Genomic DNA, 22798 nt, shown 5'->3' on the forward strand with positions numbered 1-22798 from the left:
CCTTGACATTCAGGATCCATATGCGAGCCAGCTGTCCTGTTTCTTCGGTCCTAGTGGTAAGCTGTTTCACATGGTCATCCTGACTATTGTCTACTTGAAAAGGAAAAAAAATGTATCATTGTCGCTAAGGTCTCGTGACCATGGAGCAGAAAGAATAATGTGAGCCACTATTGTCTTGCTTCACTGTGTTGTATGCAAATGTCACGACAGGCAATATTGTACCCCAATCTCTCTGTCCAAAATCAGCATACATTGAGAGCATATTTGCCTAAAGCATTCTGTCACACAAGTCATCTGTGGGTGGTGCCAGCTGCCATCTTGGTGGTAATGCTGCCATGTGAGGTTACCTCTGGTACTGGCCATGACTGGAAAAGTTTCCCCACAATTAGATCATCACAAGGGATGCTCTGTGCTTCAAAATGTCTTCTACAAGGAACCTTGCACTTTCTGGAAATTCAACAGTTGTCTTCGTTTTGGAGACAGTGTGGCAGGTAAGATAGTCCATACAGACTATAATCCATTGATTCTCATTTTTGAAGTTCAGTAATCTCCCCTAAGAGGTTAATTCCAATTTTGTGGAATAGCATTGTTGCAGGTGGAATTGCTACTAGTGGTGCTGGAAGCAACTGTGGCAATGCTTCCATTGCTGGCATGCCTTATAGCAGCTCACTTAGTGCCTAATGGGTTGACAGAGATCTGGCCAGTGATACCTGCATCTAATTCTGTCTACAGTCTTTACAAATCCTATGTGACTGGATGTTGGTGTGTCATTGAAATATCCAAAGATAGCTAGTCATAGATGAGCTGGGATGACAAGCAAACATTTCTGCTCCAGTGGATCATAATTCCTATTATACAATGTTCTCCTCTGCTCAGTTCCTCCTCCTTCATGGCCTCTACAGTTTTCAGCAATGTTAGATCAGAAAAGTCATTTAATGCAGTGATGACTGAGACTTCATCCACTGTGTTCTGCCAAAGGATTCTTTGAATGGCAGTCAGTATCCTTGTGTATGTGTCTGTTTTTGTATACCACTGTAACATTCTGCTCCAGATGTCTCAGCGCCCACCTTGCCAGCTGACCTGACAGATCCTTCAAGCTAGTCAGCCTATGTATAGAATGGTGGCCCATCTCAATGCCAAATGGTCTGCGAAATAAATATGGCCAGAATCTGTTGATGGTCCAAAAAGTGTGAAGCACTCATTTCATGAATTTGTAGTAGAACTGTGCCTAACCCGTACCCACCAGCGTCAGTGTGAAATTCTGTCTCAATGTCCTCTTCATACAATGCTAGGACTTGAAAAGATTTTAGCACCTCTTAAGGGTAAGCAAAGCTCTTCCTTGCACCTTGTTACAAGAAAATTTGCTGCATCCCTACAGTAGTTATTGTAAGGGATGCACTTTGATACAGAAGTCCTTTATGAATCGCTAGTAGTATAACACATTCCAAAGAAACTTCTCGCATCACAAATGTGATGAGTCAGAAAATTGGTGAGATATCTTTATTTTCACTGGATTGGGACAGACCCCATTGCCATCAACTAGGTGCCTCCAGATTTTCATTTGTTGAACAGCAAAGAGGCACTTTTTTGGATTCAGGTGGAGGCCTTCCATCTGAACATGCTTCAACAGGATTGTTAGGCAGGTCATCCAGATAGCAAAGACAGGTCATCCACTTAAGGTGTCAAAGCAGTCTTCATCCTACACTTGAAGGTGGCTGGAACATTACACAGGCCACATGGCATAACTTTGAACTCATAGAGGCTGTCAGGAATTATGAAGGCACTCTTCTTGGTCAGCCTTGTCATGTCACAATTTGTCTGTAGCCTGTCTGGATTTCCATAGCTGAGAAATGCTTAGCTGCTTTCAAACCATTTAGTGTGTCATCAATATGCAGCAATGAGTACACATTTTTTTCTGTGATTTTGTTGAGTCATTGGTAGCCAAGGAAGAAATGGCATCATCTTCTTCACAAGAATCACTGAAGGTTCTATGATATCATCCAGGAGGACCTTCTCCACTTCCTCTCAAATTACATCTCAGTAAGGCAGCAACACATCATACAAAAGCTGACTGGTACATGATCTCCCATGTTGATATGGTGTTTTACCATGGTTTGCTTGGTTTGTCTTTTCTCCACTCCAGTTTGATACTAGGTTCCTTTACTGTGTTATCCATACTGGTGGCAGAGCATAATGCTTTCTTGATGGCAATGAGAGTTGTCCATCCTGACTGGTTCAGCTGTTCCTATGCACATACCTTCTGGGATGCGTTGTGGCTGCTTGTGACAATTAATGACCCAAAATTCTCCTTCATCTCCTGTAGTATTTACGATCACTGCTGGCATACAGATTTATTTTGTGAGCCTGAGTAGCTTTCTGCAATTGAGAAAAGCTTCACAGTTTAAATGAGCATCTAGATTGACGACTTAAACTCATTTAGTTGATGACAGAAGGAGAACAATGTGTTCAGTGCCAAACGGCTGCCCAGAGCAATCTTTGTTATGGTGCTTGTAGAAACAGTTTCGTTAATCTGGAGCTCTAATCTACCACAGTCTATGACTACCTGTGATACATTTTATGAGCCCCATCCAAAAATAACATAATGGCTATGTTCTTTTAAAACAACAAGGTCAAAAGGCTGTGTTCTGTCCTTGATAGATATTCTTGCAACAGATGAACATATTTTCCACAAGCAAACTTCAGCACAACTGCTTTGGTATTACGGAACATAGTCTTTGTTACCTTGTGACAATAAGCATTAAATGTTACCCAAAACAGAAGTGCCTGAGATGACTAGCACCTGGGCAGGTTAGCCATCAATGAGATTTCCTGATATTATAGTAACTGTCCATGCAGGATTTTCATCTGTGGTTGCCTCACCTACATAGATATTCACCTTGCTTACTTTTCCAACAATTTGATAGCAGGCGAGCAACTGGTATCACTCAAAGGCGAGGTTATCAGCACCCCTACCACGATGGGGAGTGACCTCTTCCATGGTACGGCTGTAGACTTTGTCCCACAGATCAACTATATGTCTTTTCCCAAAGATGCTTAAATTGTTCTACCATAAGGGGACTCTTCAGCATGGAATTTGTATCATTGAGCTGCTTTTCATTGTTCTCTTATCACTTCTGAGCTACCCTGTCCAAGTAAAAGCACACATCTGAAAAATACATTAGGTCATTCCACCTGTTGTATTTGGTGACTGTCAAATTGTTTGAGGCATCTCGTTGGGTCCTGACCAGCATACCCGAAGATCACTAAAGGACGTCTGATGCACAGCTGACTTACTGCTTTTATGGAATTCACTGGTCACATGTGTATATGGATCATTGAAACAATGTACTACTTGTATTCCAGTTTTTGTTGGTGATGGATTTTACATCCCCCTACTGGAGCCACAGTGATGTAGATGTTTTTGAGCACTCATCCGAAAGTAGGGTTATCAATGAAGTACAACGCTTAGCACTGAAAACGTATATTACAAGCACTAACTGTCACCCAGAGTAGAAATGAACTTATGGACAGAGAGAGTTACTATTTCAAATGTAACAAACATAAGAAGTGTCTGTATGTGTGGATGGATATGTGCGTGAGTGCGAGTGTATACTTGTCCTTTTTTTCCCCCTAAGGTAAGTCTTTCCGCTCCCGGGATTGGAATGACTCCTTACCCTCTCCCTTAAAACCCACTTCCTTTCGTCTTCCCCTCTCCTTCCCTCTTTCCTGATGAGGCAACAGTTTGTTGCGAAAGCTTGAATTTTGTGTGTATGTTTGTGTTTGTTTGTGTGTCTATCGACCTGCCAGCGCTTTCGTTCGGTAAGTCACCTCATCTTTGTTTTTATATATAATACTACTAAAATACATTTATAACATTTTACATACACAAAAAGACATAATAACAATTTATGAAATTGCTAGAACAGTTTATGAAAAACATTCTATTACTTTAGTGCACTCTAGTGGGCACAGTCGAAACTAAAATCGCAGTCCCCCTATCCAATATTGTCCTCTATTGGCTGATACATAAACTACGTGCACGTCCAGTCTCGCTTCACCATCTGTCACTATCCAGCTCTGAGACACATCTCCCACTTAACCGCCTCCAAGGCAGGATAGTTATATGGCGCTACGCCTCAACAGCTCATAACAGTTTGCATATAGCTAAACAGTATCATCATAATGTGAAACTTTTGTTTCTTCCAGCATATAAAATACTCAAGAAACTTATGGGAATTCATCCTGGTGATGAATTCAAAAATCACTGGCATTTCGAAAGGTGAACACATCATCAATTCAAGGTAAGAAACCCATTAATGCCTTGAAAATTACAGGGTGTTCACCTGTCAAAATATTGGCAGTTATCAAAGGTGACATTCAGCTGCATTCCTGTAAATTGCTATCACAGCTGCTCCATGATCAGTGTTCATTGTGTTCCAGATTTATGTTATATGAGATTCTTATTTGATTACAATAATTAATAATAAGAAGGAAAAACATCATGGAAAGTTTCACTCACCACATGTTAGGTGACCATCTGTAGAACCAGTTCGTGTGTCATACAGACTTGCTGAACCTTCATTTTCTGAACAAACTGCAATTATGTTTCGTGACACAAATTCTGCTTTCACTGTACTTTCTTCTCCAGTGCATGGACTTAAGCCTGTTGTACCAACTGATTTCCCCACAGTTAGATCGATCCAAGTAATACCTTTTCTGTTTGTTGTAACTAGGGCAAGTTTATCTTCATTATTTATTGCCATAAAAGGTTCGAACTGACTGCATTTAATTGTCTGCAGTATTGAAATGTAATCTGTATAAAAAAAATAATGATAAAAAATTTTAAAAACTGTATGTATTATTTGTATTTCTAATTACATATCTAACAGTAGCCTTAAATTTCCATGTTTTCATTCACTTCTTTCCTGCAACGAAAAAAAATCAATTGGTATGATGTTACAACTGATTTCAGTTATTCAAACAGTTCAAAAATGGAAAAAGAGCTACAGGCAAAGTATGATGATTTTTCAACTACCGGGTCAAACTAAACAATCAGAAAGTATTAGATACAAGTAATAAAATAGACAAATTAATAGGTCAAAAAACATAGACAAGTATGAGTAAATATAAATGACTCAGCCAGTAAAAAGAATCCCATTATTGTTCAGGGACTTCACAATCTCTCAAAACTACATTTGTGTATATTTTAGGATCTCTGAACTTAGAACTGATGTTAGTTTATACACATTAAGCAAAGTTATAATTTACATTCATGAATGCAGGGAACAACAAACCATGGATCATCTCCTCATCTGCAAACTGCACTTAACTACAGGCTCCCTAAAAGAACTGATGGCAGCTAATCATGAACCCTATGATGTGGCTAAATATTGATTACACAGCATTTCAAATATTTGTTATTATGTAAACCTGTTTGTAGAAAGTTGGTAATGCTTACAGTACCAGAATGAAATTATGTATGTACTGTTTTGGTTACAAAATGTATGTTTTCTGACATGATCAAAAAAAAAAAAAAAAATGAACTAAGTTCATTTTGGAATATTCAGATTTACGGAATCTATTTATTGTAGTTCTACACAAATATTTTTTGTGCAGTTTGTTTGATTTCGCTTGTAACTCTTCAAACTTCAAAGAAAAGTTACGTGAAGCATTGCACAATGAGGATATAAAATGATTAGCAGGAAAAAGGTGGGGAGAAAATAAAGAGGCTGCAGCAAATAGTGTTTCAACTTTAAAAAAAAGAAGCGAAATATAAGAAATTGGGATGGGCAAGTACTAAGGAAACTGGTACAATGAAGACAGAAGTGCATATCGAGAAAGTGAAGTTTAGTTTGATTTGAGACAATGGAGAAAGAATAAATTAAAGTGTAAAGGAAGATCCAATGTGCAGTTCTTAGGTGCTCACTGACAAGAAATGTCTTTTAAACTCTGCTATTGTGCTACAAAATATGCAAACAAAATAATGAGCAATTACCAGATTTTTCAGAGCCCATCTGGTACATGACTATCCCATTTAGAGCTTTTTGGGAGGCAACAAACTTTTTCTTTCCATACAGAACTCTCATCTGGAAACAAAAAATGAAATAAGCTACAAATTTTTCCCTAGACATTTATTTAAAAGGAATACATAAGTAAAATGGTGTGCCAAATATTTAGATAATACAAAGTTACAATGAATATATAAAGGTAAAGACAAAAGATTAAAAAAGCAGTTATCTGAGGAGAAATCATACTAAACAGCAGGAATGGAAAACATTTCCCAGTGGTATCATATCCTATTAAAAATATGCCTACAGCAATAGTATTCATCATTTCTCTTTGCTATGTTTATAAGTTGTTAATGACTTTTCACAATTTACTGTTTCTTCTTCAACACACTTGTCATGGTGAAACTGACATTTTGTCACGTTTTAAATATGTCACGATTAAACTGGAATTTACTACAGAATCATAGTCTGTCTTGATCAGATAAATTGATATGTGATAAAAACAGACACTATTATATTACAATAAATGTTGCCAGGTTTAAAAATTACTGGACTTAAATTAATTAATAAACTTTCAATATTTTTTGAAATGCCTTATAATCTCATATAAAGTGCAAAAAATGGAATCTACCAACAGCAAATCAGATGATTGTTTCTATGGAATACAATTTTTTATTTCTGATTATTAAGTTTATGTACATCCTAAACCTGTCTTTATCAGATATATCAAGAAATCTAACACAACATCCAAATATTAAAATATGTAAATATTTTTTGCATTAATTTATGTTTTTGCTGTTATTTGTGCTTCAGTGCATGACACTGCAGACATTAGTGCCATATATTGAACTGAAACTGAAATTTGTGTTTGATCACAATCAACGAACAGAAGCAGTAAACAAGTGTGACATGAAATTCCTGTGTACTAATTCCACATGTTTTTTACAAACTCCATATGGGAAAAAAAACCTACCAGTGTGCATCCATGTGATTCTTATTTGTGGGATTCTAGAAAAGCTCATCAAGAAAGAACAAAATCAGAAGACTCCTGACTGGGAGAGGATACCCCCATGCAACAATGAGGATGATTTTCTAGCAATTTTGAATTGTTTCAGAAAGAGAGTTGTCATGTGATAAGGTGCATTTTCCATAGCAAGAAAAACAAGCTGAAGCTATCATGGCACTGCTTTAAACAAGGTATGTGAAAGTATGTATTATTTCTTGCTTTGAACTGTACTAGCCCAAAAGAACTGAGAAAAAGTAACATTTTCCTTCACTGTTATGTTTTTTTATCATCAATACACAAACAGACAGACCGACAAAACAGCATGATAATTTTATCTCATGCACACTGTGCTGTGTGACAGAAACTGTCAGCACACCCACTACTGGCAAGAGATGCAATACACTGCACAGAGCAGGCATGTAGTTGGTGCACACAGAGCACCAAGAAGGTTGATATGATACTGGAAAGTCATGGATGGAATATAAATAATGCACGGAGTAAAGGTAATCTCTCACCATACAGTTTAGATGTTGAGCAGTTGACATGCACATACACAAAATTGAAAACATAGTGGAGTTTCCAACCAATGCCCTTCCTAGGAGCCAACATATACAAAACACACATACATTGTCCCAAGCACTGTAGCTCAAGTGAGGTGTGAGCTTCAGATGAGAAACATGGTGGGAAAGGGAAGGATGTGACGGAGAGAATGACTGAGCGAATGACTGGATTGAAAAAAGAGGCATGGAGGGTGACAGGTGGGAGTGGGATGACAGAACAGAGGAAGAGGAGGATGGGTGGGATTAGGATGATAGAACAGAGGAAGAGGGTGACTGAAGAGAGGAAAGTGTAGCTACATGATGAAGAGGGACGCAGAGGAATAGAGGGGAAGATAAGTGAGTGATGAGGGTTAGCAGAGAGTGCAGCCTTGAGTATTGTAGGATCAAAGGATGTTTTGCAGCAACAGATCCCATCTACGTAACTTACAAAAGTTGATATTGGAATGGGGGTGGCCGAGGGTAGGAGAGGATCCTAATCACTTGGGTTGTGAACTAGCCACTGAAGTCAAGTACATTGTTCTCAGCAGCAGGTTCTGCACTGTGCATTCAAATTTGCTCTTGACTGCAGTTTAGTTACAGCCATTCATTAGGAGAACAGTTGGTTGGTGGCCATGTCCACATAAAAGGCTATGCAAAAATTATAGCAGAGCTGGTATATGACATGTCTGCTTTCACAGGTAGTCCAGTCTCTGCTAGTGTAGGAAATGCCACTGATGGAACTGGAACTGGATGTGCTGGGTAGGTGCATAGGTCAGGTCTTCAACAGGAACATGACTCGTGTGGCATGGGACTGGAAACAGGTTCATTAACTAGTGTTAGAATCTGTTGCTGAGTACAACGTGCTTCACTTCATTGCTTCATCTATAGACTGAGTGGTCACTTTTATTCCTTTCTTTGTTCTGACTGCACTGAGCTCAAGGTGAAAGCATGAAAAATAAGTCAAAGTCAACACCACCATCTACAAGTTAAAACAATGTATGAGGTGCATTCAAAAAGTATGGTGACTTTATATTTTTATGAAAAAATATTTAATTATTCATCAATATTCATGTTGTCCCCTTCAAAGTAATCCCCCAAGGGTACAATGCACTTGGGCCAATGCTTCTTCCAATACTCAAAGCACTTCTCATAAGCATTTTTTTGGTACAGCCTTGGGTACTTCCAGCGATGCAGTTTTTATTTCCTCAATTGTTGAGAATCTGTGTCCTTTCATAGGTCTCTTCAGTTTTGGGAACAGAAAAAATCACAGGGTGCCAAATCCAGTTAACATGGTGGCTGAGGCATGATTGCCATGTTGTTTGTGGCCAAAAAAATCTCTCACAAGCAACAATGAATGAGCAGGTGCACTGTCATGACCCAACAGTCATGAATTGTTCTTCCACAATTCGAGACTTTTTTGCATCGCTTCTCGCAAATGGCACAGAACGTCAAGGTAATATTCGTTATCGACTGCATGACTTTGAGGCAAAAATTCATGATGCAGTACACCACTGTAATTGGGGAAAAAACCCACAAACAAACAGTGAGCAAAACTTTCAAATTTGATCAAACTTGGCGAGCTTTTTTCGGTCTTGGCTCTCCGGGATGCTTCCATTGGGAAAACTGGGGTTTGGTTTCTACATCATAATCACAAACCCATGTTTTGGCGCCAGTTATGACCCTTTTGAGCAAATCAGCATCATCATTGATGTCATTCAAGAGCTCCTGAGCAATGCTCATGTCATGGTTCTTCTGACCAATTGAGAAGTTTTGGAACAAACTTCACTAACAAGTCTCACGCCCAAAACAAACAAAAAAATTGCACGAGATGAGCCGACTGATATGCCAACATCCTCAGCAACTTCTCTCATGGTAATTTGACAATTTTACAAAACAATTTTCTTCACAGCTTCAATGTTATCATCTGTTGTTATTGTGCTGGGGGTCCAGAGTGAGATTCGTCACTGGCATCTTCTCGCCCATCTTGGAAGAGCTTGTACCACTTGTAAAGACTCACTGTACACCACTGTCGACATTTCAAGTGTTTTAGAGCACTTGGTTCCAGTTTTCACACAAAATTTGATGCAAATTCTTTGCTCCATTTTTTTTATGATAATCGAAACATTAAAACATGTCTAACCTTTCTAACTGTCAAAAACAAATTAAGTATGCTGTACACTTGAAACTGTGAACATATGCTCGGGACATGTGTACCAACACAAAAAAGATCAATAATTGAATTTACGTTGCCCACGAATTTGAAAAGTCACCTTACTTTTTGAACAGCCCTCTTAAGATTCTTCTAACTTCTAAACACAACAAACTGAACTTGAATTGGTTGCATATGTAGTGACTCCAACTCAGTTTTTTATGCAGCTGGAAGTCAAGAAATATTACAGTCTCACTTAGATTGTACAATTTATTTCTGGTATCAGCAGATTACTTTTATTTGTTTGAAATTGTAACATATGAGTCTTATTGAGGCAGAGTACGATATAGATAAATGCTAGGCCTGTTCATGCATTAACTAGGTGTGCCTGAAATGGTTAGTTTGGGACTTGGCTGTAAAAAGATGTCAATTTTCAAATATACCTTCTTGTCGTTTTACAGTGAAAAACTTGCTCTAACAAGCATTTTATGTTTCATTATTATTGTTTGCAGACACTTTTTAGCAAATTCAACAGGAGGATTCATTATTCGACAATTCTTCTGTAGTAGTTGGTTGTTGATTCCCTTCACAAGTAAACTCATCTTATTTTGAGTTAAAGCAGAAGAGTGTCATGGTTCCACCATTTAAGTGTCAGGAAGTCGTTTCTGAAAGTATTTGTGTGGAGTGTAGCCATGTATGGAAGTGAAATACGGACGATAAGTAGTTTGGACAAGAAGAGAATAGAAGCTTTCGAAATGTGGTGCTACAGAAGAATGCTGAAGATTAGATGGGTAGATCACATAACTAATGAGGAGGTATTGAATAGAATTGGGGAGAAGAGGAGTTTGTGGCACAACTTGACAAGAAGAAGGGACCGGTTGGTAGGCCATGTTCTGAGGCATCAAGGGATCACAAATTTAGCATTGGAGGGCAGCGTGGAGGGTAAAAATCAGAGAGGGAGACCAAGAGATGAATACACTAAGCAGATTCAGAAGGATGTAGGTTGCAGTAAGTACTGGGAGATGAAGAAGCTTGCACAGGATAGAGTAGCATGGAGAGCTGCATCAAACCAGTCTCAGGACTGAAGACAACAACAACAACAACAACAACAACAACCTTCATCCCAAACAACTATGCATATACGAAACTTCCTGGCAGATTAAAACTGTGTGCCCGACCGAGACTCGAACTCGGGACCTTTGCCTTTCGCGGGCAAGTGCTCTACCATCTGAGCTACCGAAGCACGACTCACGCCCGGTACTCACAGCTTTACTTCTGCCAGTACCTCGTCTCCTACCTTCCAAACTTTACAGAAGCTTCTGTATCGGGCGTGAGTCATGCTTCGGTAGCTCAGATGGTAGAGCACTTGCCCACGAAAGGCAAAGGTCCCGAGTTCAAGTCTCGGTCGGGCACACAGTTTTAATCTGCCAGGAAGTTTCATATCAGTGCACATTCCGCTGCAGAGTGAAAATCTCATTCTGGAAATTATGTAAATAAACATCAAATTGTACACAAGCCTAACATAACCAGGGTGTTGCAGGTGTCCCAAATGTCGGCTCCTAATGACTGTCTCATCTCAACAATCACTCAACTAGAATGTACCTGAGTTTGTGGTTATGCCTGTTTCCTACTTACTCATTTATTTTCACGAAAGATTTATTGCATCCTTTAATCTAGACAGTTAAGAAAAGACATACCATGCTCTACCATCATATCTAATGGTGGCTGCTGAAGCACACGTGGAGTTTGTGGTACTACACATTCAAGGCTGGCCAAGTTCCCCTGTTGTCAGAGTTCTAAAAACCTAACCGAATAATGACACGTTAAAATATTTATTGAAAGTTACAGAAGAATTTCTTCAACTGTCTGCTTGTACACAGTGCTTGAATGTTATAGAACACAACAGAGAAAATGAAGAAATGCCATTATTGTGTTTAAGAAAGTAAAATTACATCAATTATCTTTTTTAAAAGTTTTTTACTATGTACAAACACCAACATGCAAACTAATGACAAGCCATGCATTCCCAAGAAGCATAATGCATTCATAAACACCTCCAAAAATATGTTTAAACATAGGTGTTAAAACTATCAAAAAATAAAACTTAAAGAAAAGTCCAGTAGTCCACTGCAGCTGTATTTATTTCAGTCAATTAGAGACCCACACAACCAGTTTCGCAACTTTTAAGTTGCATCTTAAGTTGCATCTTCTGGTGTATATCTGTACTGATTTTTTTTAAAATTAATGCTTTAACAGTAGTGGGGAATTGAAGTTATTTGAGATAACTTAAAGTACTGAATGAATAGAATTAAACATGGAAGAAAATATTGTGCATCTAGTTAGGAAAATAGGTGTGGATCACACACACCCCACAAAGAACGGGGCTGTGTGTGTTTAATAAATAAAATTCGTAATTTCATACCAAAGGAAGGTTACTTACAAATAATGTGTCTTATGGTATAGCAAGTAACCACAGAATGTCAAAGAATAACAGTTGGCATGGCTCGGCAAAGTTACAGCCCTTCTCAATTGATAACATCGTCATCAACGATGAATGTCATGTCTAAAAAATGAAATAATAGAATTAGGCATAAGAAACTGATTCTTGATTAAAAAACAGTAAAGTAGTAACTCAAATGAAAAAGAGTTGGGGACCATCCCAATGCAATATAGAAGAATAGCCAAAAACAGGGCTGACTTGTGTTAAAATCATGAACTGTTGTCACTTTACGAATTAAAATATGTTCCTGTTGGCCTCTGTCAAGCAATAGACAATGCTCCTCATAAATGTTATCCAGAACAGTCCTGTAGTCATCGAAGAATAAAATAAAGTTAGTGGTGAAAATTAATGACATTAATGTACTGAAATCTACTGGACGTTATTTTAGCAGCTTTGGGGGCTACCAATAACCAAAGGAAGAAGTTTATGCTGCTGGTCTATTGGACTTTTCATTTAGTTTCATATTTTAATAGTTTTGACACATATATTTAAACAACTTTTTACTGTGTGAAATGTAAATCAATAATGTATAACTATTTTAGCTGTGGTTGCCCCAGTTTTAAAACTGTCTGAAAAAAAAAAAAAAAAAAAAAAAAAAAAAAAAAAAAAAAAAAAAGAGGAAGGAGGAGGAGGAGGAGGAGGAGGAGGAGGGGGGGGGGGAGAGAGAGAGAGAGAGAGAGAGAGAAAATATTAAATAATATGAACGCAATTTACAATCTCAGAATCTTTATCTTCATAAAATCACACGGAAACTTAGGAAATGAGATCCATAAATAATAAACAAACACAGAATCTGCCAGATACAACATATTACAATATGGTTGGACAAGCTGTAAAACAAGCACAAATTTCAATATTCCATTAAACAAAAGAAAACTTACATCTACTAATGGAGCAGAAGTAAAACCACCACTTATTTGTTTCAAATCATTTTTCTCTAATCTTGCCTGATCAGGCAATTCAGTCAGTGATTTTGGCAGCATTAGCTCCATGACTTCATCATTTCCTCTTCTATCTTTTCCAAATACACATATGCTTTTTTCATCAGATAAAAACAGACGATATTTGGGTGTTTCAAATTTGAACATCTGAAGTACACTGTACCTGTAAAATATGAAAATTTGGAAAATTATACACCATACACACCATAAATAAGTCTTCTTACAAAGTGTAGCAATGTTGTGTGTATCAAAGAATGTCTATGAAGTAAGAAATATCTTCTGTAGACTCCTACATTTTGAGTTGATCACCTATAACCATGCCCTCGACAAATTTTGATTATTTAAGGTAAAAATCAAAATTTTACATGAGTTACTTTTGCTCTCAAATGTTATTTGTTTTTTCTTTCCATAGATTGCTTTGTTTACATGATCCTCTATTGTCAACTTCAACTTATTGCTGTAATCCTACATTACTTTGCATCTGGCTGTTTATTCTGTAACTGTAAGCAAAAACTGCAGTGAATTAAATTAAAATGTGCAATCTGTAGGTCATTTTGAATAAATGAACTTCCCCATCAGTTTTACTGAGAGCCTAGAATTTAACATTGAACCTGAGCTTATTTTTTCATTACCTGGTGTTGCTGCTTCATTCACACAATGAAGTGTCACATTCCTGTGCAATGGTCTGGACCACTGAGTACTGATAGTTATTTTTCCGGTCAGAGTTACTCGAATTGGAATGTGTCGTAGTAAAATGCAAAGAAGGAGAGAAAAAATAAAATAAAATGATATACAATAAAGGCTGTAATTGTACTCCTTTCAAAATACAGAAGTATGGGGAAAAACTGCTAACATAATTAGATTTTTAGGTAATTTTTACACCCGGTAATCAGAAACACAATGGAAGAAAGTTAATGAAAATATCTACAGGATTTTTTGCAATGAGGGAACAGACTTTCAGAAGAAGAATAAACATACAAAACTGAGTCTGTGAACTTCAGGCTGGATACACTACAATCGAAAGTTATAACACAATGTAGCTGGTATCACAACTAAACATGAACCACCTTCAGAACTTATGGAATGATTCACTGTCCGCAGGATGCCTCATCACCATAGGCAGTCCAATCATTAGATATGTCATACAGAGGCATTTGCTTATTAGATTTACAAATAACCCCCACCTTCAATTCGTTAAGGAACCAAACATCCAATTACTTTACAAATGCATTAATGACTTAAATACTGGATGTTAAGCATGTAAAGCCTTCATCACTGAAGACACAAAACCCTAATTATGTTGGTTTTATTAGCTTCAGATAATTCACTTTTAAACTAATGAAAAAGTAAAAATAAAAAATGGGTAAACTATATAAGCAATATTCCCTTTATATGTACATGTATTCTGTGGAGGTTGTCAATGAGAAAAAGTTTTGAAAAGGTTATTGTAGTGGTCTTCAGTCCAGAAACTAGTTTGATGCAGTTCTCCATGCTACTCTATTCTGTGCAAGCCTCTTCATCTCTGAATAACTACTGCAAGCTGCATCCTTCTGGATCTGCTTAGTGTATTCATCTCTTGGTCTCCCTCTACAATTCTTACCCTTGGCGATTCCCTCCAATACTAAATTGGTGATCCCTTGATGCCTCTGAATGTGCCCTACCAACCAATACATTCTTCTAGTCAGGTTGTGCCAAAAATTCCTCTTCTCCCCAGTTCTATTCAGTACCTCCTCATTAGTTACATGATCTACCCATCTAATCTTCAGCATTTTTCTGTAGCACCACTTTTCGAAAGCTCATATTCTCTTCTGAAATAACCTATTTATCGTCCACGTTTCACTTCCGTACACGGTTACATTCCATACAAATACTTCCATAAAAGACTTCCTGACACTTAAATCTATAATCAATGGTAACAAATTTCCCTTCTTCAGAAACGCTTTTCTTGCCATTGCCAGTCTACATTTTATATCCTCTATACTTTGACCATCATCAGTTATTTTGCTCCGCAAATAGCAAAACTCATTTACTACTTTAAGTGTCTCATTTCATAATTTAGTTCCCTCAGCATCACTTGATTTAATTTGACTACATTCCATTATCCTTTATTTTCCTTTTGTTGATGTTCATTCCATATTCTCCTTTCAAGACATGGTCCATTCCATTCTACAACCCTGTCTCACTCCCTTCTCAACCACTGCTTCCCTTTCGTGCCCCTCAATTCTTACAATTACCATCTGGTTCCTGTTGAAATTGTAAATAGCCTTTCGCTCCCTGTATTTTACCCCTACCACCTTCAGAACTTGAAAGAGCATAGTCCAGTCAACATTGCCAAAAGCTTTCTCTAAGTCCACAAATACCAGAACATATCTTCTAAGGTAAGTCATAGGGCCAGTGTTGCATCGCGTGTTCCAACATTTCTACGAAATCCAAACTGATCTTCACTCAGGTCAGCTTCTATTAGTTTTTCTCTTTGTGTGTAAAGAATTTGTGTTAGTATATTGCAAGTGTGACTTATTAAACTGATAGTTCGCTAATTTTCACACCTGTCAACATCTGCTTTCTTTGGGATTGGAATTGTTATAAAGTGTGAGGGTATGTTGTCTGTCTCATACATCTTGCTCACCAGATGGAAGAGTTTTGTCATGGTTGGCTCTCCCAAGGCTATCAGTAGCTTTAACGCAATGTTGTCTACTACCAGGGCCTTGTTTTGACTTAAGTCTTTCAGTGTTTTGTCAAATTCTTACCACAGTATAATATCTCCCATTTCATCTTCATCTACGTCCTCTTCCATTTCCATAATGTTGTTGTTGTGGTCTTCAGTCCAGAGACTGGTTTGATGCAGCTCTCCAAGCTACTCCATCCTGTGCAAGCTTCTTCATCTCCCAGTAACTACTGCAACCGACATCCTTCTGAATCTGTTTAGTGTAGTCATCTCTTGGTCACCCTCTATGATTTTTACCCTCCGTGCTGTCCTCCAATACAAAATGGGTGATCCCTTAATTCCTCAGAATATGTCCTACCTAATTTTCTATAATATTACCCTCAAGTATATCGCCCTTGTATAGACCCTCTATATTCTCCTTCCACCTTTCTGCTTTCCCTTTTTGCTTAGAGCTGGTTTCCATCTGTGCCCTTGATATTCATACAGGCGGTTTTCTTTCTCCAAAAGTCTCTCTAATTTTCCTGTAGGCAGTATCTATCCTACCCCTAGTGATATAGGCTTCTACATCCTTACATTTGTCCTCTATCCATCTCTGCTTAGCCATTTTGCACTTCCTGTTGATCTCATTTTTGCCTGCTTCATTTACTGCATTTTTATGTTTTCTCCTTTCATCAGTTAAATTCAATACCTCTTCTGTTAGTCAAGGATTCTACTAGCCCTCGTCTTTACCTATTTGATCCTGCCTTCGCTGTTTCATCTCTCAAAGCTACCCATTCTTCTTCTACTCTATTTCTTTCCCCTTTCTTGTCAATCATTTCCTAATGCTCTCTCTGAAACTCTCTAGAACTCTGGTTCTTTCAGCCAAGACCCATTGCCTTAAATCCCTACCTTTTTGCAGTTCCTTCAGTTTTGATCTACAGTTCATAACCAATAACTTGTGGTCACAGTCCACATCTGCCACTGGAAATATCTTACTATTTAGAACCTGGTCCCTAAATCTCTGCCTTACCATTATATAATATATCTGAAACCTTCCAGTGTCTCTAGACTTCTTCCACATATAAAACATTCTTTAACGATTCTTAAACCAAGTATTAGCTCTGTGCAAAATTCTACCAGGTGGCTTCCTCTTTCACTCCTTACTCCCAGTCCATATTCACCTGCTACTTTTCCTTTGCCTACTATCGAATTCTAGTCCCCCATGACAATTAAATTTTCATCTCCCTTAACTATCTGAAAAATTTCTTTTACTGCATCATACATTTCTCCTATCTTTTCCTCATCTGTGGAGCTAGTTGGCATATAAACTTATACTATTGGGGTAGGTGTGAGCATGTTTATGTTGGCTACAATAATGCGTTCACTATGCTGTTCATAGCAGCTTATCCACATTCCTATTTTTTGTTAATTATTAAGCCTACTCTTGCATTACCCTTATTTGAGTTTGTGTTTATAACTCTATGTTCAGCTGAACGGAAGTCTTGTTTCTACCGCCACCGAACTTCACTAATTCCCACTATATCGAACTTTAACCTATCCATTTCAAAATGGTTCAAATGGCTCTGAGCACTATGGGACTTAACATCTGAGGTCATCAGTCCCCTAGAACTTGGAACTACTTAAACCTAACTAACCTAAGGACATCACACACATCCACGTACGAGGCAGGATTCGAACCTGCGACCGTAGCGGTAGCGCAGTTCCAGACCAAAGCGCCTAGAACCGCTCGGCCACACCGGCCAGCTATCCATTTCCCTTTTTAAATTTTCTAACCTACCTGCCAGATTATGCAATCTGACATTCCACACTCCGATCCGTAGAACACCAGTTTTGTTTCTCCTGATAACAACGTCCTCCTGAGTAGTCCCCGCCTGGAGATCTGAAGGGGGACTATTTTACCTCCAGAATATTTTAGCTAAGAGGATGTCATCATCAATGAACCATACAGGAAAGCTGCATGCACTTGGGAAAAATTACGGCTGTAGTTTCCCCTTGATTTCAACAGTTTGCAGTACCAGCACAGCAAGGCTGTTTTGCTTGATGATACAAGGCCAGATCAATCAATCATACAGACTGTTGCCCCTGCAACTACTGAAGAGGCTGCTGCCCCTCTTCACGAACCACACATTTGTCTGGCCTCTCAACAGACACCCCTCCATTGTGGTTGCACCTACGGTACAGCTATCTGTATCACTGAGGCACGCAAGCCTCCCCACCAACAGCAAGGACAATGGTTCATTGAGGAGGGGGGGGGTCTCCATTCATATATTATCCAAATCTATGCTCTATTCACTAGTGACCTCACCAATGACAGGATTTAAAGTGATAAGCATAACACATTCTTTTTCAGGTTTAAAAAATGGTTATTATGCTGAATATTTACTTATTTAAGCTATGCCCAACCTTCAAAAATGCAATTGTACCAACTTACTGGAGAGGTGGAGAGGGAGAGAAAGAGAGTGTGTTTACTGAACTACTCCATTCTAAGGATTTACCTGATTACTCTGATGAGTATTTAAACTAGTTCTCTTAAACAAGTTTCTTTCTGCCTTTTACAGCATATGTAATGGTTAGTAAAAAGTAGTGTGCATGCAAAACAAAACTGCCATAGAGACCTTTTGAACTTTATTGAGTATGTTTCCCACATATTACTGAGAAACACTAAAACTAAGTGCTCAACTACAGCAGCCAGGTGTTCTACCTCTGTCATCGTTTGTCCAACTCAATGAAGCCAGAGACAACTGAGCCATACATTCACCAGCTTCACTAGTATTTTATGGTGCCTAAGGCTACAAATCACACTTGCAATGGGCTTTCTTTTGTCTTCTATAGATTTACAAATATTCCATTTGCTTTAGAAATTGTCGCCACTTAACTGGTAACATTATCATTCACAAGATCTGTAATTTCCTGGAAAGGCAGGAATGTCATTTAACTCTAGCAACATTGAAAATTACAAACTGTGTCTAGCCTGCCATGGATGGCTTCCCTATGCGGCCCTATAAAAAACAGAATGAGTCTTTTTGCAAGCTACATATGAGAGACTTGTTTGTGTGTGGTTACAAGCTGGCTATTTGGTTGGTTGGTCGATTTGGGGGGAGGTGACCAAACAGCAAGCTCATCAATCCCATCTGATTACAGAAGGATGGGGAAGGAAGTCAGCTGTACCCTTTCAAAGGAACCATCCCGGCATTTGCCTTTTGCAATTTTAGGGAAATCACAGAAAACCTGAATCAGGATTGCTGGACATGGATTTGAACCATCGTCCTCGTGAATGTGAGCTCGCTATTTACATATTACTGTCACAGTGACTTAAATTTAATGAAAATAAACATATTTGGCATTATGCGTATTAATAGATAGATTTAATTTAATGAGTGAGGCAAATATTTTTGCCCAAAAGAAAGGCTCTTAGACTGAATTTATAGAAGGATCTTAGATTGAATTTAAAGTTCACTTTGTTACCTTCCAGATGATTTCTGTTATTGAGTATATGAGCAAAGATTTTTGTGGCTATGTACTAAACATATTTCTGAGTAATGAAGCTAATATTTTTCTCTGATGATGTAACTGAACATTACTTATCCTCTCAAATGGTGTTGCATTATTTCTGACAGTTTTAATTAACAATGATGCATTCATTGTACAAGTGCAGTTCAAATGACAAATTCCTTGAATATACATGTGCAAGATGACAGTGAAGATCACACATTATTGTGAAAGCTTTCTTCTGTACAGTCAATACTTTCTCCAGAAATGGTAAATTGCCACATAAAAGTATGCCATAAGACAGTCATGAGTGGAAAATATATTATGCCCTTGATTAACTTATTTCAGAAACCAGTAATTATGCAACAAGAAAAAAATACTGAACTTAAGATTGAGAAGCTAAAGTATACATTTCTTCTGATTCAAATTTTTGGTCAATATGTACTTCAATATAACTACTCTAACTCATTCACTGAATCATTTTCATGTGCTGCATTAACTGTTGGCAGTATTCTGTTTATTGTACTGAACTAAATATGCCTTTTTTAAAGGCAGATTTCATTTGCAGAATACCACTTGACAAAACTCCAAAGTGGCATCTGTATTTTCTTGTCACGATCTCTCTAACAGAATAAATATAGCACTAACTTCATCTGAAAAAAGCACAAACTTGTTTCAAGCAAGAACTTACTGTGCAAGTAATTCGTGCGGATTCCTACATTCAAGACATAAAAGTGAGGTTCACCACCAACAAGGAGACTTACAAAGAAGCATTAAGGCTCTTCGACTAAATTGGAGGTGTTCTTGCAACAGTTCAAGATTTAAAAACAACACAATCAGCAATCCTATAATTGCTGTCAATCCTTGGTAGTCTCATGTTTAAATATCATCATAGTATTGGTTATGATCACCAGAGGCATGTACTTACCTGGATAGTGCACTATCAGCTCTTGAAAATGCTCAGTCTTGCAGTGTTATATGTTATGTTTCCAAAAGCATGATAAATCTGACTGTCTCTAAGAAGTTTGGCTTGTCACATCCATGCTGATTATAGAAAAATTTTACTGCCATGAGTCATTCCATGTCAAATCAACACACTTTAAATAAAAATTTTACCTCACCCTCTTAGATTTTGCTGAAAGTTGGTATACTTATAGTGGATGCTGAAACTAAGAAAAATACCAAATTTCAATTTTTTACCTCAAACCATTCCTGAACTATGGTCATGTAAACTTTTCAAAAACTGGCCAAAAATGTGTGAATGGACTTTTTTTCAATTGCCCTAGGAGCTGCCTTAATTGAGCTAGAGAACTGGGAAAGGTGTCATTTTGCAGCATTTTTCATGCTCTTTCCAGTGATAGACAAAAAAACATAGCTTCTAATTAATAACCTTTTTCAAAATGGTAATTAATATTTTGATTTAATTTTAATTTTTTTTTACAAAAAGTACATAATTGAAAATTTTCAAAATATTTCCATAACTACTTCATACTGTTGTAAATCACATGGCAAAATATAAATGTGGGATGATGATGGGCTCACTGCTAAAAAAAAAAATTATTCCGGACTCTTGTTTTTCACTAACGGCCCTAGTTTGACCAAACTGACCTTTAAGGTAGTACGTTCAGTAGAGGACCGTATACATAGGGCTTGATGTCTGTACAATAATTCAGAGACTGGAGCCATTGTTGAGATGATATAGTCTGCACTGTTACCTTCAAAGGCTTTGTGTGCCTACAGCATTATTGTGCACTGTGGTTTTAATGCAAATCAATTGTTACCTCTGTGTTGACCAGTCTGTATCTATTATATTTAATAGTTCATTTTCAAGTAAATCTATACATTGAAGGACAGTTTATAAGTGGTTTTTGTATAAATATGGAACCAAGTAAAAAATGCAGTGCTGTAAGAGTGCAGTGTTGTAATCCATTGAAGAAGTCAGATCATTTTATTAGAGACAGAAAAAAAACTGAGAAATGTCACAACATGGATGCCCAAATTATTTCCTCGAATACAAAGTGGTGCCAATATTTGTGATAAATGTAGGAAAGATGTAACCAAATGAACAATTTCCAGATTACATTGGTCAGCTGACATCCACTGTCGGAACTGAACTTGTTCAATTGAGTTTTCATGAAAAGAGTCTTTTAAAATTTTACGTATGACAGTTTCTGCTGGGCAGTATTCACAGTTTCCCATGTTGCAATCAACTGATGATGAGTTGCAAAGCATTTTTGCAATGCGCTGCTTATAATTGTTTAAGCTGCTGTTTGTTACTGTATTTAGTTTGGCATTTTCTATCATTAATTTTATATTTTGGTGAGTTGTGCACACGCAGACAGTGCGTGTGCCACTCCGGCCAGCTAATACACAATGTTTTGGTCTCAACTCAGCAAATTTAGAGAAACCTATTTTTATGTTAGGAAACTTGTCTTTACAATGCTTGTAAGCTTCTTTAAGGTTACACAAAATAAGTCTTTTTGATATTTTTGTTTTATTTCCACTTGTTTCTGTAATTGTCACACAATCTTTAATACCTGGCATTGCCCTGCTAACTTCATCATTTTCGTAAAATGAATGTACAGTTTTGACAGTTTCTGTTGGTAAACACTTCCTTGGTTTTGGGTTTGGACCTTCCATGAATCCTGTCTCTTTCAAATTTTTTTTGGACTGCCGAACAATGTGATTAGGAGCATTAAATTCCCTCATTATTTTCCTGACACTCCACTTTTCAGGTAAACTTGTAAGAACCATTAGGTTTTTTGTCCACTTATAGAATTTTTAATGTCTCTTTTAAGAGTTTCAAGAATGGATTCATCAGTATCAGTAACTGACGAAGAAGTTTCAGGAACAACAAAAAGTTTGTGTGTCATTGATGAGATTTTCTTCACTTTTGATTTGGCGTAATGCCTAGATGTTAGTTTTCTCTTGTCAATTGGGGACTCACCTAGTTCTTGAAGTGTTGTGTTAAATGTTTTAACAGCTACTGAAGTTGGAGTGAAGTCAGGGTTTTGGTCTCGGGTGATTATCTCTGATCCAGAAGATTTTTCTTCAACACTTTCATTACTGATGAGCTAACTTCTGAAGAATTCATAGATTTATTTTGTAGTAAGATGTCGACTTTGATTCGGCATGACTTCACTGCCAAGCAACAACGAACATTCCATAACTCCACAAGAGAAAACCTTATGGAATCTGAATTTGTTGTCATATGTGATTTTTCAGAAAATTACAGTACAGTTCTACAGGATGAACCTCAGAGTTTCCATTGGACAAGACAACAGATTACCATTCATCTTTTGTTATATATTACAAACAGGAAGACAAAATTGAGCATATGAGCTTTGTCATTGTTTCTGATTGCCTGGAGCACAATACAACTGCGGTTTACACCTTTCAAAAGAAGCTAATTTCATATCTAACAAATAAATTTCAAAAGATTCCAAAAAAGATATACTATTATTCTGGCGATTCTGTCGCTCAGTATAAAAATAAGAAAAA

At 37.5% G+C, this 22798-nt stretch overlaps 1 protein-coding gene across 3 annotated transcripts in view; it reads right to left on the reverse strand.

Moving 5' to 3' along the window:
* LOC124547482 (WD repeat-containing protein 73-like) overlaps window positions 1-22798 on the reverse strand; it is a 126423-nt gene that overhangs the window by 53062 nt on the left and 50563 nt on the right. For all 3 annotated transcript variants that reach the window (XM_047125109.1, XM_047125110.1, XM_047125111.1), the window contains 3 exons: window positions 13084-13306; window positions 5996-6086; window positions 4520-4813 (listed from right to left, as the gene is read on the reverse strand). In XM_047125109.1, coding sequence (XP_046981065.1) covers window positions 4520-4813; window positions 5996-6086; window positions 13084-13306 — 608 coding nt within the window. The remainder of the gene's footprint in view (window positions 1-4519; window positions 4814-5995; window positions 6087-13083; window positions 13307-22798) is intronic.

This window comes from Schistocerca americana, chromosome 1 (assembly GCF_021461395.2).
Source record: "Schistocerca americana isolate TAMUIC-IGC-003095 chromosome 1, iqSchAmer2.1, whole genome shotgun sequence".
In the NCBI taxonomy this organism is placed as follows: Eukaryota; Metazoa; Arthropoda; class Insecta; order Orthoptera; family Acrididae; genus Schistocerca; species Schistocerca americana.